The 16,222-nt window shown below is 43.1% G+C and overlaps 1 protein-coding gene across 2 annotated transcripts in view; it reads left to right on the top strand.

Moving 5' to 3' along the window:
• The window catches only part of LOC310956303 (uncharacterized protein), a 243,809-nt gene that overhangs the window by 46,183 nt on the left and 181,404 nt on the right, over positions 1–16,222 (top strand). For both annotated transcript variants that reach the window (XM_083926493.1, XM_083926492.1), the window contains exon 4: positions 4,471–4,628. In XM_083926493.1, coding sequence (XP_083782619.1) covers positions 4,471–4,628 — 158 coding nt within the window. The remainder of the gene's footprint in view (positions 1–4,470; positions 4,629–16,222) is intronic.

The following is a 16,222-nucleotide window of genomic DNA, read 5'->3' as shown; positions in this document are numbered from 1 at the left end:
ATAAAGCAATGTACTGCACACAAAAGTTACAGTACACATCAACAAATGATACAACAAACAGACCAAGGACGTCGACATAAGAGACAACAACGATCCAAAAGAACTAAAGGGCCAGAACTACACTCGCAGGCATGCTTTGAACTCCTGGCGTGAGCCGCACCGGAGCGAAACTGGGACGGGATGGAGCGAGAGATAAGGTGACGCTTCTACCCCACCCCCTCGCTCTCCGCTCGCTCATCGCTCACATGCTCTGCTACAGACGGATACTAAACAGTTTGATCATTGCTGGATCATGGTTTTGAGAGAAAGTTCATCATTTTGAGTTTTAGGATTCCCAAACTGAATGATCCAGCTTTTTCAGACTCAAAAGCGTCACAGAAGACGACCCTTTAGATAAAAGTAGGAAGAGTCAATTAAGCTAACCGTACTACAGCATTTCTTTTAGAAGATCATTTGATTTTTTTTTACTGTGTTGCAGTAGAAAAGTAAAATGAAATGTTTAAACGAGTCGAATGAGAAATGCCCTGAAATGGGTCCAATGGAAGATGGTGATGACATACGAATTAATCGCACGCTGAAGGGGATTTTCTAGTCTGTAAGTCGACTGTATCGTTTCCCTTTCTGCCGGAGTTGGGCATCACCTCAATATTTTAATTTTGCAAAATTATGATTCATCAAATTTGGAAAGCCTTAGTGGAAATGGAGAAAATTCAATCACATGTTCCTCAGAACAAAGTTATAAAAGTTGATCGATGTGGAAAATCTTTCCAGCAAATAAATAAATCATGTGATAAATGGAACAAGAAATGCGCCGCGGCTGCTCCGGGCTCGTTGCACAACAGTCTCCGTCCACCAGAGCCAGCCAGAAAACAGACATTTGTACTGTCATACACACATAAGTCTTCATTAGCTGCTCTGTTAGAAACACAGCCAAACGCATTTCTGTGTTTTTGTCTTTCGCATGAAATATTCCTGACATTAACTGACTCTGTAGAGAACCGCTCAAATCTAATCAGCTCTTGAAGGACTCTGTTTTTCTTCTTGATGTATTTCTGACTGTGTGAAAGCCGAGGGAAATGCACCTCATTTGTATTTAATATTTTGAGATGATGACTCTACCTGTCTCCCTCCCCGCCCTGTCTACCTGGTCTTAGTTTTGTATATAAATATAATGCTCTTTTTCCATCTGTCTGCCTGTCATTTGTCACCGAGGCTGGGTGACTCCTAAGTGTCCGTCACAGAAAAAGTAAAAAAGATGAAGAGGGAGGATGGTGGATGAGAGGAAGGAGCAGGGTGGAGATGCGAGAGAAACAAGGCAGAACATAAAACTGCAGGAGCTTGTAATAGTGTTTCCTGCACATTAATTAGCTGCAGTCATTCCCGTACAAACACACAGTAATAAAACTGATATACGGAGATCCTCTCCTTTCTGCCTTTTCTCCTTTTGCCTCTGCTCACCTCTTTATTCCTCTTCTCATATCTCTACTTTTCCATTTTCCTCCCTTCTTCTCTCCTTCTTCCTCACGTCTCTCCCTCTCCCTTTGCCCTTCATAACCATATTTTTCTTCCTTTTCTCTCCTCCCCTCCCCACCTCTCATCCCCTTTTCCTACCTTCTCCTTTTGCCTCTTTCCTACCTTCTCCTTTTGCCTCTTTCCTACCTTCTCCTTTTGCCTCTTTATTTTCTCCTTTTGCCTCTGCTCACCTCTTTATTCCTCTTCTCTTATCTCTACTTTTCCATTTTCCTCCCTTCTTCTCTTCTCCTTCTTCCTCACGTCTTTCCCTCTCCCTTTGCCCTTCATAACCATATTTTCCTTCCTTTTTCTCTCCTCCCCTCCCCACCTCTCATCCCCTTTTCCTACCTTCTCCTTTTGCCTCTTTCCTACCTTCTCCTTTTGCCTCTTTCCTACCTTCTCCTTTTGCCTCTGCTCACCTCTTTATTCCTCTTCTCTTATCTCTTCTTTACCTCCTCCCTTCTTCTCTCCTCCTTCTTCCTCACGTCTTTCCCTCTCCCTTTGCCCTTCATAACCATATTTTTTCTTCCTTTTTCTCTCCTCCCCTCCCCACCTCTATTCCCCTTTTCCTACCTTCTCCTTTTGCCTCTTTATTTTTGTCTTTTCTCCTCACCCCCTCCTACCTTCTGCCTTTCTCCCCTCTTTTATATTTCTCCCCATACACCTTTTTAGTCCCTTTCCCTCTTTTCACCTTTATCTTCTCCCCTCCTCCTTTTTTTTACGAGGAAAAGGCGAGATAATGTATTGTGGGTGGAGGGGGAGAAAGAGACAAAAAAGAAAGAGAAAGATTAAGGAGGAGTGGATCACCCTCTGTCTCTGTCTATCCTCCTCTCGTATTGCTGAAGGGGAAGGCAAGATCCGTCATGGCCTTGGCACACATACACACATTTTTAAACACTCGGACGCACTTATTCACGCGCATTAAAACCACACACACACACACACACACACACACACACACACACACACACACACACACACACACACACACACACACACACACACACACACACACACACACACACACACACACATACACACACAGTTTCATCCTTGCCTGTCCTTTCTTTTATCGCTCTTTCCTTTTAAATGAATATCATTCCATTTTCTCTCTTTCTCTCATTCTTCTCATACTTGGTCATTTGACTTCTCTTTCTCTTGAGCTTGCTCTCCCTCTTACCTCTTAAACATCCCTCTCCTCTCCTGTCCTCTCGTCTCCTCTCGTCTCCTCTCGTCTCCTCTCGTCTCCTCTCGTCTCCTCTCCTGTAAGAGCTCATTTAATTTCTCTCCCTCGTTCCAACACTCCCTCCTCTATTTCCCCCCTTATTACAGTGTTTTTCTCCTCACAAATCTCTTTTTGACAATTTTGCTACTTTGCGTCTTTTAGGTAAAAATAATGCAGAGAACAAAATCCACATTAGGGGATTGAGTGAGAGAAGATGGAGAGGTTAATGGAGAGGGGGAATGGGGGAGTAGGATGGAGGAGAAGAGTTAATAAAGCAGGGATAAGGAGGCTTAGAAAGTAATGATAAAATGAAGAGTGAAGTCATACGGTTGATTTGGCACTGCCATGTGTGTATGCGTGTTGATTGTTTTCCTGTGTGTGTGTGTGTGTGTGTGTGTGTGTGTGTGTGTGTGTGTGTGTGTGTGTGTGTGTGTGTGTGTGTGTGTGTGTGTGTGTGTGTGTGTGTGTGTGTGTGTGTGTGTGTGTGTGTGTGTGTGTGTGTGTGTGTGTGTGTGTGTGTGTGTTCTTGGCTGATGTCCTTGACTATAAGACTGATAATATCATTGCTTCAGGTCCCTGCTTGAGCAGACAGAGATGGAGACTCTCTCTGTGTGTGTGTGCATGTGTGTTTACATAATGTGTGATTGAGTATGCTTGAATACACATACTCATCAGGTCTTCTGCATCACATACATATTATACATGTTGTTAACCTGTAAAGGTTAATATCAACAATTTGGTTAATGGTTACCATGACTGCTTCCTCCTTCCTCTTCTTCCTCATCTCTATCTCCTTTGTCAATAGGCACTTCTCATTTGTCTTTAATGTTCGATCTTTCCCTCACATTGAGGAAGAAATGTGGTGAAAAGATGTCAGTGACGGAAGCGAGGAGACCACCTGCTGACAGAGATGTGAGGATAGAGTAAAGCACGGAAATGAGACATCCTTCACTCATCCTTACCTCTCAACAGAAAATTTACAAAAAGAGTTCAGAAAAACTGCAGCAGAATACTGCTCAAACATCCAGGGGTGCATTTAAAAGACAACAGAGGCAAGGACTCATTACCTCAGAGAGCCAAAGATGTGGATCTAGTCAACGCTTCAGAATAAGGTCTTAAGGCTTTTTCTAGACAAATAATACTCAACGCGTTCTTCTTCATTTTCCTCAGAAATGCCAAAAAAACCCTTCATCATTTTGAGGCCAGTAATTCTCACAAGATCATTTACCTCGATCCCCCCATCTTAAGATGCTCAGAAGCAGAATTCTGCTCTGTGATTTCCTCAAAATGACTACACCACGCATAGAAAAAGAATAAAACGAAAGGAAATTGAACTGTTCACCGTGGTCATTTGACTTGTACAAAAGAAAATGTTGATTGTTGTTAGGCTGTTATTGTTAAGTGTGTCTTAGATCTGGAGACGGTCTCCAGAGTGGCAGGGAGTGAGGTTGAGGGGCTGTTCGGTTCAACTGGTGGCTAGTTTGCTAACTCTGCCATGCCCCCACGGCAGTTGTCACTCATCTGGCGATAGAAATGTGCTTTTCTACGCTGTGACAAGAGTCTGGATGAAAAAGTTGTTAAATGTAACTATTATTCTGCTGGCTCTCTATTCTTCTTAACATTACTACTCCATTGCTTATTACTGCCAAACCTCACCTCAGTGAGTCTGCAAGTCTTGAGGGTTTTTTCTTCTTCTTCTTCCTCCTTCATCTTCTGCTTTTCTCTCCGTGCAGGTATTTCGTACTGACTTCATTACGGCCATGAAGCTGCCGGACTCGGCCCAGCTGGGCCCGGACGACTTCTATGTGCTCTCGGACCCTTGGAGACAAGAGTGGGAGAAGGGAGTGCAGGTTCCTGCCAGCCTGGAGGCCATACCAGAGCCGGTGGTCAGGTAGGACACACACCAAACACATACTGCATAAACACACACACAAACAGCCATTAAGTCTACCGTATGAGGATGGCACACCAAGTATTGCTGTCTGTTTAAATAGTGATTCACTACTAGTTCAGCCTCTGGCTACAGAGACATTATGTCACCATGTAAACACACTGGCAGAGTTCCCACGGTCACAAAGATCTTGGAAGGGTTATGAGATTTGAACTTTTGTGTGCCATGACTAATAGTTGTTTTGGAAAATGGCCAAATTGTCAGTGAACTGAGAAATTGTGAAATTTGAGATTCAAGTTGATGCAACCTTGAAAATTTGATTTGCTGAAGTTATCAGAAAAATGATACCAAGAAAAGATACCTAGAAAAATGCTTTTTGCTGAGATTAAAACATTTTTTCAAAGATACACAGCTGTCGTACATCCATCGACATTTTGTAAATGTTCAGGATCAAAGTGGCATTGAATTGCAAATAAAGTGTGGGGACACTTTACCTAACTGAACTACAAACACACACCTACACGCAGAGATCTATGAGGACATGGTAGACAAACTGAGATCCTCGGCTTTCTATTCTCTTACTTAATCGTGCACAAACACACACACACACACACTATGGGAAGCAGGTTTTGGATGCACGTGCAGACAATGAAATATGGACACACACAGAAGCAAGCTGGTAGGCAGATGTGGGCAGGCAATGCACTTCGACCCACTTACATTCACTCATACTGTTGATTAGTCTGGGCTCGCTCTCTCTCTCTCTCTGTCTCTCTCTCTCTCCCTCTCTCGCCCCAGTAGGTTGTTGTGGCTCTCTAGTACTACTGCAGCTGCTTCACATACCCATGTGGTTTGCATGGCGTTCTAGGAACTAATGAAAATGCTCAGACTCCCTGGTAATGCCTGTCAGACAGACGTGTCATACTGGGAGGCCACACACACACACACACACACACACACACACACACACACACACACACACACACACACACACACACACACACACACACACACACACACACACATACACACACACACATACACACACACACTATCTTTGGGTGATGTCACGTGAGATTTGGTCTAGTCTTCTGTATCCGTGAACCAGATGCGGAGGGAGCTCACTCTCAACAAGAAAAGGACACGTGAATAAAAAAGTAACTTATTCAGTTGAGATTTCATAGTAAAGTGCCATTTGGTTGTGTATTAAACAGGCAAAAAGCTGCTGAACACGAGGCATTGAAAATAAACAGGCTGAGTAATACTGTGGTAAATGCTTCCCACCTCTTTAATTTGTCAGAGTTAAAGTGAGTGTTCCTTTTGTGTCTACACTTGACTGGAGTTTAAGGCTCCACTAGTTCATGCTACTGGAGGCCTTTTGTGCTGTTTGTCGTCCTTGGTTTTCCAATCAAGTGGAATTCCAATGAAAAAGTCAAGGTCAAGTTAAAAATCCATTAAATACTTTGATTCAGTCAGTCCATTTCAAATTAAATTAAAATTATCATTTGAATTTTGAGGTTTTGTTCATAACATCAGCAGTGAAGGGGCAGATTGGTGTTTTGCCATGTTTAATACTCTAATTGTGCGATTGAAAAACCAAAGAGCAGTTACATCAAATAACATAAAACAAAAATATACAAATGTAGTTTTGTCAAATTAAACTGTGTATGTCGTGAGGAAACTAGCAAACCTGAATTGATGGCTACTTTTTAACACGCTGACGTTATGCCTCCTCACGTCCACTCATCCCCGTTTCTGCCTTCATGGAGGATCTTCACTCTCATCATCATCGGGGGGGGCAGCAGCTCTAGCAGGGGACCCCAAACTTCCCTTTCCTCATTAACCAGCTCTAACTGGGGGATCCTGAGGCGTTCCCAGGCTAGTGTGGAGATATAATCTCTCCACCTAGTCCTAGGTCTTCCCCGAGGCCTCCTCCCAGCTGGACGTGCCTGGAACACCTCCCTACGGAGGCGCCCAGGGGGCATCCTTACTAGATGCCCGAACCACCTCAACTGGCTCCGCAAAGGAGCAGCGGCTCTACTCCGAGTTCCTCACGGATGGCTGAACTTCTCACCCTATCTCTAAGGGAGACTCCAGCCACCCTCCTGAGAAAACCCATTTCGGCCGCTTGTACCCGCGACCTCGTTCTTTCAGTCATGACCCAGCTTTCATGACCATAGGTGAGGGTAGGAACGGAGATTGACCGGTAGATTGAGGGCTTTGCCTCACGGCTCAGCTCTCTTTTCGATGCGGTAGAGCGACTGCAATACCGCCCCTGCTGCTCCAATTCTCCGGCCAAACTAACGCTCCATCGTCCCTTCACTCGTAAACATGATCCTGAGGTACTTGAACTCCTTCACTTGGGGTTAGGACTCATTACCTACCTGGAGTAAACCCTTTAATACACCTGGAGGAGGCGTGTGGAGCGGCTGAGAGTGAGGAAACACTGGTTTATCCTACCAGGCTGCCGTACCTCTTTTCTTCTTTTTCTTCAATTTAAAATGTTAAATACAGTATGTAGAAATAAAGATGTGAGTGTACAACATTCAAAAACATTAATGAATCCATTCATTGTTGTGATAGCTTTGTTTTGTGAGGAAGAAAATGTGGATGTGGAATCTTTGGCAAGGTACATCTTTGTCACTGTAATCATCACCTATCAAATAGAGAATGTTGTCACCTATGACATGAGACACATTAACATAATAAAGTAATAATAACGTAAAGCACTCTGCGACTATCCAGCGAACTGGTTTGCATTAGCAGTTTTACTTGTGAAGAGGAATCAAGTTTCCATATTTGAAAAACAAAAGCCATTCAACACAGACAGAAGAATGAATGACTTCCTCAGAGTCTTAATGAGGGCAGAAGACAAAGGTAATAAATAATAGAGATGAAAATACAAAAACAATCTGGATCATCTCCGTGATTCTAAGATTTCAAAGGATAAATGTGTCTCCCCGACTGTTTGCATTGTCTAATAGGTTAATATCTCACCAGGCACGCATGTGACACTTGCACACGCACAAACAGTACGGAGCTAACAGATTGAGGAGAGCCTGAAGGCCGAGAGATAGATGAGCAGATTGAGAGAGACAGAGCAGTGGCAGGGAAAGATAAGGACAGCTGGATGAATGGGGGCTAATATATTATCTTACATGCGATATGATGATAAAGTGATATACAGTGACGCTGGAATAGATTGACGATGGATGGATGGGGGGCTAGAGGAGAAGATGAGTGAATGTAAGTGTGACTGAGCCAATGGGCTCCGTCAGAGTCTTTGACAGCGATTTGTTTATCTTCATCCTGTCGTCTGTCATCTTGAAGCCATTACTTTTCTCTCTCTTACCCTTTCTTTCTCTTTCCTCACTCAACCCTTTTGGTATGTTCGGGCTAAAAAAAAAATCACCAGCGATGCTTGAGATTTCCTTGGTTTTACCCATACGAACCCCTGTGGTTGGGCAGAATTACTATTCCCACACAGGACGAGATGGCTTTTCAGTATAAGGTGAAAAAAAACAAAAAAAAACAAAGAAGAAGAACACATAACAAAAGTCTCTGTATTCATTTCATACATGTGTTTCAATAGGACATGTCTTGCAGAGCAACAAATGCAAAAAGCGATGTTACGTGTCCACAGCAATCATCTCACAACAGCCATACACGTCCTGAATCGGCTTGTCCTTCCAGAAAAAGCCTCAGGCCTGTATTTGATCCATTGTGTTATAACTGGATGGTTAGAAATCCTTTGTTAAAGTATATATGAAAGGGGGCAGCATTTTCAGTGCAGTGTTATGGCATGAAATCAGAGTGGTGTGCAGGGCCCATGGTGGTGCTGCCACAAGGTTTGACTCGCCCTCTTCGTAGAAAAACAATGGTACAGTGTAAAGCGTTGAACAAAGCATGGTAAATGACAGGGGACAGGGAGAGAGGGTGCAGCGCGCATTAAGTCCTCAATAAACTCTTATTAGCGGTATAAGGGGAAAAAGCTCACGGCCAGAGCCACCTTTACTCCGGGTCTTCCAAATCGGTGAGATGAGTGATCCTCCAACACCAAGCTTCCGTCTCTGAGCTGCTGCGTTGAATCCCCGGGCAGACTGTCGACTGCAACCTGTTGAGAAGTGTAAAAATATTTTCGGTTGTCTATGTTCGTCTCTATGTGCCCTGCGATAGACTGCCGTCCTGTCCAGGGTGTACCCTGCCTCACGCCCAATGTCAGCTGGGATTGGCTCCAGCACCCCCTGCGACCCCGTCCCCGGGATAAGCGGTTGAAGATGAATGAATGAATGAAACTGTGGCAGACCGCATTTGACTAGCCTCTGTTCATGTGGTCGCAATCATCACTGAAACTCCTGCTAATGGATATCCAGATTACTATTTGAAAGAAAACCCCCAAAAAGAAACAAATCCCATATGAATAATAACCCTTTGCCTGGCAATGCTCGCCTCATTTGGAAATGCATTTTGGGGTGTGATCAACGGTGCAGACAAAAATGCTTCTGGACGCGATTAGACCTACACCTAATCCGACGAGACAACATAGCACTGAGCGACACCTGCAGATTGAGGCGGTGCTTAATCAGTTTTGAAGCAGGAAAAAAAAAAGGCGTCCAGGTCACATACTAGCTAAACAGTACACTAAAATGTATTTATACAGTTACAGAATCTTTTAATTCATATTTAATCAGTTTCATGAGCCTGAGCCTCCCCGTCATTGAAGTGACCGGAGGTGGCACGTTACTGCGTGGCTGTGTAAAATCAGCTTTACTAAAAGGTGGAGAGGACGCTGCTTTAATCCTAAATGTTGCTCATATTAAAGAGATTTTGTTCACACCAAAATAAGAGCATATTGAGGAGCAAACGTATAAGTGGTGTTGGTTTCCCTCTCCTGCTGTCTCCTTCGCGTTCAGCTATTTTTGTCCTGATCCAACTCTCCTGTTTCTTTTTTCTTCCTCTCTTGTCTCCCTTGTCTTCATCTCTACATCTCTCCCTTTCCCTGGCTTCCCACCTTCCCCTTTTACTTTTGCTGTAGTTGAGCCGGAGGCGCAGACACATTTTTCTATTTCTTTCTTTTCTCTTTTTTTATGAATAATGACATCATCTCCAAAAATTGTTGGAGAGGAAAAGGGCTGCGGGCTCTGTCTGGCTTTGACACCGTCCTCTTCCACATTCATTTCTCTCTCTCTCTCTCTCTTTCTCTCTCTCTCTCTCTCTCTCTCTCTCTCTCTCTCTCTCTCTCTCTCTCTCTCTCTCTCTCTCTCACTCTCTCTTTCTTACTCTACGGTGAAGAGGTCAAAACACTGCAGGGGAGACGCAGGGAGAAGAGGATGAGTACTCCTCTCTGTCTCTCCATCCTTCTTCACCCGCTTTCTTTCTGTCCCTCATTCTCCTCCTACTCCTCTGTCTCTTTTTCTTCTCGTTTATCTACCTCTTCCGACACCCATTGCCCCTCATCTCCTTTATCATTTCTCTCTGTCCCTCCTCTGACTTTCCTCTAGTTTGTCCCCCTCTCTGACCGTACCTACCTTCCCTCTGTCTATTTTATTTTACCACTCACTCCCCCCTCTTTTTTCCTTCTCTGTCTTTTTCTCTCCCTCTCTATGGTTTTGTCAGAGCTGAGTGGAAGTAATTAGCCGTTGCGTAACACTGGCTATGTGCAGACAGTGAATGGGCCTTTTTGGCAGCAACTCGGCAGCCTCGGTCCCCAATGACAAGGCTGAGCCGAAGAGGGAAATAATTACACATACACATGAGAAGATCTGTGCCTTTTCACAAAATGAAAGAAATGAGATAGTGGTTATTTTATTTATTGCTTCATTTTCCCCCCTCGGACCGGTGGCCAAGTCAGTGAATGTGAACCCGTTGTTTGTGGTTTGGTTGAACGCGTTAGCTTTCGGAACAGCGTGTAAAGCTGCGGCCGCGGAGAGACATCATCACATGGAGAGACTCCTTACCAAAGCGGTTTATACTTAATGCAGTACAAAAAGATTGATTGTGCAGATTTTTTTGGTTAAATTGTACTTTCTACAGCTCAACTGCTTGGTCAGCATGCAAATGTTTAACAGACTTATATGAATATATAGAAGTGTATATATATATATTCAAAGGTATTGACTGATTGTTGACCAACTTCAAGAATTGCAGGACAATGTCATACATCATGTGGTCCCCAGTGGAATATCTGTAGGTCAGGTTTCCAGCAGCTTTGATCATATGCAAAACTTGGGTCAGGCAGGCACGGATGCTATGTAAAACCTTCAGTCAACAAGCTTTAACCTGTGCCCAGAGGGGATGGAAGATGTGAACACCAAGAGAGGAAGGTGATAATGTCAATAAGGCAACAAGGCATTCAGATCTGATCAATCTCTCTGATCATGCAGCGTACAACTAGAAAATTCACCACAGGATGGAAAAAAAAAAGGTCCTGTGCGTTGAAACCTTTAAGCTGTTAAGGGTTTAAGTCCGAGCAGTTTGACTAGACATTTTCTAAGATGCCGCCTGCAGACGTGTTACATTTGTGGTTCCAGCACTGCAAGCATATATGCATAGAAAACATAGCAGCTCTACCAATCACTGCTAAAAGACAGGAGCATACCCGATCCAAAGTCAATTTTGACTATTAGCCTGCATGTGTTATGACAATCTGAGATCTGCTAAATACTGAACACATTATAAAATTACAGAAATGTCGGTTAAACTGAGCAGTGCTGCAAAAACATTCAGTAATTTCAGAGTTTTTTGGACTTCGTAAAAGCTGTGGACTTGGCAGATTTGGACTGGGTAAAATTATAATCGCCCTGGACCTTCCCCAGTAAAACTGATTGAGTTGGAATGGACCTTCAGAGAGGCGAAGCGCATAGGTCAAGCTTTGCATTCAGGTACAGGAGAGGAAGTGTCGGCCAACATTATTTGAATAGATGGAATTCCTATGGAACATCATGCAGTATGTAAAACCATATCAGACGTCATTCATACACAGGCAGTTTCTGTTGTTATATACAGATACATCTGTTCGAGCACACACACACACACACACACACACACACACACACACACACACACACACACACACACACACACACACACACACACACACACACAGACACAGAGACACACACACACACACACACACACACACACACACACACTCTTTTCACTGGGTAAGTCAGACAGTGTAGCAGTGGGTCAGAAGGCTAAGCGGCTACTAATGACTCAATGACTGTCACATACACAGACACACACAGACACACACACACACACAGATAATGGATTGAGGGGGCCTAAGGGCAATAAGATGGATAGATGGAGAGAAGGACAAATAGCTGTATAGTGAAGATGGAGGACACTCTAAATGTCACATATTGCAATGCTTCAGCTGTAGTTAAAGCTTAGGGCTTCAGCTATTGTTGGACTTTTTTTCCACCAAGGCTAAGCCAAGCGTAATATTGCTTTTTGGTTAACTGTTAATTGTTTAAAAAGGGACACAGGCTAGACTCACAGGCCACATGTTAGCTTATAAGTGTGTTAATGTGTGGTTTTAGAATAGAAAGGTATCTTAATTGTCTGTTTGGAGAACACTTTCTGCAACTTTTCACAAGTGGAAACACTGTCGTGACCTCAGCATTGTCCTAACTGATTTAATAAAAACACAGCAGTTAGACTCCAGTGGAGAAGAAGAACAAACAATCATCTCAAAGTCAAAATCGAATGCAGTCAGTGTTTGCAAAAACCTTTAAAAGACACACAAGAATATCATAATCTCTGATATTCTCTTTCCAGATTGGAGAAAAGATCAAATTCTGTGACTTTTCCTGTAAGGAATAAAGACAGTCAGAAACGCCTGCATTAAATGCCATTTACTTTTTCTCCTTAATGTGTCAGATATAGGGAAATAACCAGCTAAAGGTCATGGCAGAAGCACTTCTGCAAGTGCATCAAGGAAAAAGTAAAAGCTCAAGGAAAACAGCGAGAGAAGGAGGAAAAGAGTGGTGGTTAGATGACTAAAAAGCCCCTGGGGGACTTTAACTGCCTGGCCCAGCTGCAGCCTCGTCCACACTTACATTAGTAAGTCACCATGTGCTTTCATGAGCATGTATTCTATGTGCACACATTTTATCTAAGTGTGTCCATTCGTGTGTATCAGTACACAACAACAACATCTGGAAATCCTCCCAAGATTCGTCTGCACTTCCCAAAGCAGCTCTTGATCAGATGATAAGATGACTAAGAGCAGCTTCATCGGCCTCATCGTGTGCAGGGTCAGCGGGTGCACATGAACTAATGTCTTCCACACACACTGCTCATGTTGGTAGTCTATTGTGTTGTGGCTCTTGATAAATGTAAGTTAGAGGGATGAATGATGGTTTGCACATCTGAGAATTGCTGCCCACACGGATGACAGAATAGATATGTGATGCGACGCATGGATTTGATGGATGGGAAAGCTTTTCGCTATATGAATTAATGATTTACTGTCTGGCTGAAGGAACCAAAGCCACAACTCAACCTGGCGTCACGCGCACCTCAGACTTATCTGGAAGAGTTCAATACAGATTAAAAATCTGTTGAAAACAAATCCATCTCTTGAATCTGAAACATTATGCCTATATGTGTTTAGTTTGTCCTAGGGGTGCTAATTTAGACGCTTTTTTCTGACCTGTAGCTGACCCTGGTTAACCGATCATTATCCGATCTTAAGCAAAGTCCCAGGTCACTGCGCATTCTCGTGGGCCGACACATGCAGCTACTTTCCCAGTAGCAATGGAAAAGCTTGCGTGTCTGCAGTTGTCCGCAGAAATGGAACGAATGTCCGAGTCTGTCTCCACCTCATCCACCTGTGCGGTTGTCAGCTGTGTGCCTGCCTGGCGATTTGACACGCCACTCTTCATCAATATAGTTAGTTATAGTTCTTTGTTGTGAGCCACAAACTCAGCAGAATAAAAGAGCTTAAAACGTGTTGGTGCAAAGTTGGCACTAGCAAATTAACTAGCAATTAATAAATCGATTGTATAGAGTATTTTTGTCTACCGTTTTTAATTACTATAATTTTTAATTATTTAACTATATTATAATATGGTTAATAATATTATTATAGAAAAGGATTATGTCGGTTAACAGTTAAACAGTTGATTATTAACATTCCCTTGTCCCACTATAATTGTCCTAGAAGGTGTGAAAAGTGCTTTGATTTATTTAAAGTGTTTGAAATTACTTGGCATATATGTACACATTTTTTTTGTGTGTCTGTTTATGTCTTGTAGTCAAGAGTCTTGTATCACTCTATAATTCGTTGTATTGCCTCACATTAAAATAAATAAAAAGTGCTTGAAATGTCATGTTATATGGGATGGCATATATTATATAACACAGAGAAAAGAAGATCTCCATATTTGAGGGACTGAAAACAGCATTATCCTACATTTTGCTGGAAAAATGACTTTTGACAATTAACAGATTATAAAAAAATGGTTGGTGATTATATTTCTGTTGATCTATTAGTCGAGTTAGTTTTCCATTCATTTGTCATTCTTCTATAAAAAGCTGTCTTAAAATATCATGTTGGTTGTTTATAGGACAATTACATCTAATTTAATGTGATGAACAAGTGCAATAAGTAAGCAATAATGCAATAATAAGTATACTGGGTATTGTACTGTATACAAATATGTAGTGTACCACAGCTGTAAGCTGGAAAAGCATGAAATGCACCCTGAAATGCTTGAAAACTGTTTGACTGTGACTTTGGAAAAGGTGCAGGTATCCTGTATTTATTGTAAGCAGATGTCGTCATGCTCTTCAGTTTTAGTCATTGGTTGAATACAATACATTATATTTCTCCAGACCTCCGTCTCATCATGTTCACAGAGGTATTTGATTTCCTCACGTGGACTTTTTACATTTTTTTTTGTTCTTGTTAAATACCTAATGGATGCGTTGCTGTGTGCTTTCCTAGATGTCTTACTAAATAGCTGCCTGACCGATGGGATACTTACCCACTTAATGTCTTTATAAGTACAGTACAAACTGGATTCTTTGAAGATGTGAGTGGCAGCAAGGGATGAACTTGATGGCTTACTAACCAGAGCTTGAAGAATCCAGGATGAATGACTTACTGAACTGTTAATGGACAGTCAGAGCTACAACAAAAGCCAAATTCAGTCACATTAACTCATCATCGCATTGCAATGAGGGTTCAGCGGGTGTATTTTTCACCACAGGCTGAGTCGGTTGCTTTTGGCTGCATGGGCAAGTGAATATGAGAACTGTATTTCTTAAAGTATGGGCTAAGGAGCCAAATTGGACACTAGTGCCTGTATCTGGTAGGTCCCCGCATGACAAAAGTAATAACATGTTATGGTGAGAAATGGCTTTTGAGCTCCTTTGTGGGGGGAAAGGGGCTTGATAAACTTCCCACTGAGGTTCGATGGGAACCATAATGGCAAATAAAGAAATAAAACAATAAATTCTCATTTCTGGATGAGATCATCGAGTCACTGGGTACATCTTTCACCACAGTAATGGGGGCACTGGCACTCTTTTGACTGAACCATGCCTGGTTGATTGAGCCATTGACTGTTGAAGTAACAGACCAGTTTGCTGGCTGACAGGTATATTGGACTGGATGAATGGCTGAACGATTAGCTCTCGTTCTCTGATTGATGGAAGTGCTTGCCACTTGGCTGACTGATTGCTCCCCTTGCTGATTGACTTGTTTCTTGGCTTAATGAAAAAACGTATGCAGGTAAGATTATCGTGTATTCTTTGCCATTATCCAAGCACACATTTTTTGCCTCTTCGCCACTTGACTGGGCCGCTTACCGTTTCAGCCTCACTGCCTGACTGGCTAGCCGACCACTGTGACCACTTGCCTGGGTGGCTTGCTTGTTGACCGCCTGGCAGAACAGCCATTTCCCTGACTGACTGAATGGATGGGTAAAGGGTCAATGGGTGGTTGAATGAAAACAGGAAGGCAATTCTCCACAATCTCATCACCACAGTGTGTGGCTGGTTCACTGGGAGCTTCATTAATCATAGTAAAAGACAAGCGGCCTTGTTTGCTGACTGACATCTGGAACTTTTTTCTTTGCCATTATCCAACCAAATAGCAGAATGACTGCTTGAGTGGTTCATCTTTGACCACATTTTAGGCCAGTTGCCTGGCTGTATTGACTCGCTGGCTGACCTCACAGAAATGTCAGAGAAGTCAGAACTGGCAGGCTGACTGAATGACTTGCTGCCTGCCTAGCTGGCAGGCTGACTCTCTGACCGCAGTGACTGAGCTTCGGCCAGAACTGAGCTGGTTTTCTGGTTCCAGCGGGTGAGTCAGGCTCCAGCTAAACCCATTCACCTCCGGAGGCTTGCGGGCAAGGACTGGCTTCAGCTTGGGGACTGGAACCAGGGAAATTTAAACATTTTACCTACAAACAATAGTTTTGACCCGCTGAGGTGTGTGTGTGCGTGTGTGTACTTGTGTGTGTGTGTGTGTGTGTGCGTGTGTGTGCGTGTGTGCGTGTGTGTGTGTGTGTGTCTGTCTGTCTGTCTGTCTGCGGGCAAAGCAGCCTGCCAAAACCTAAATGTGTTGGCATGTGCCC

The sequence above is a fragment of the Echiichthys vipera genome, assembly GCF_963691815.1.
Source record: "Echiichthys vipera genome assembly, chromosome: 14".
NCBI lineage: Eukaryota > Metazoa > Chordata > Actinopteri > Perciformes > Trachinidae > Echiichthys > Echiichthys vipera.
This window is presented reverse-complemented; position numbering and strand designations above follow the sequence as displayed.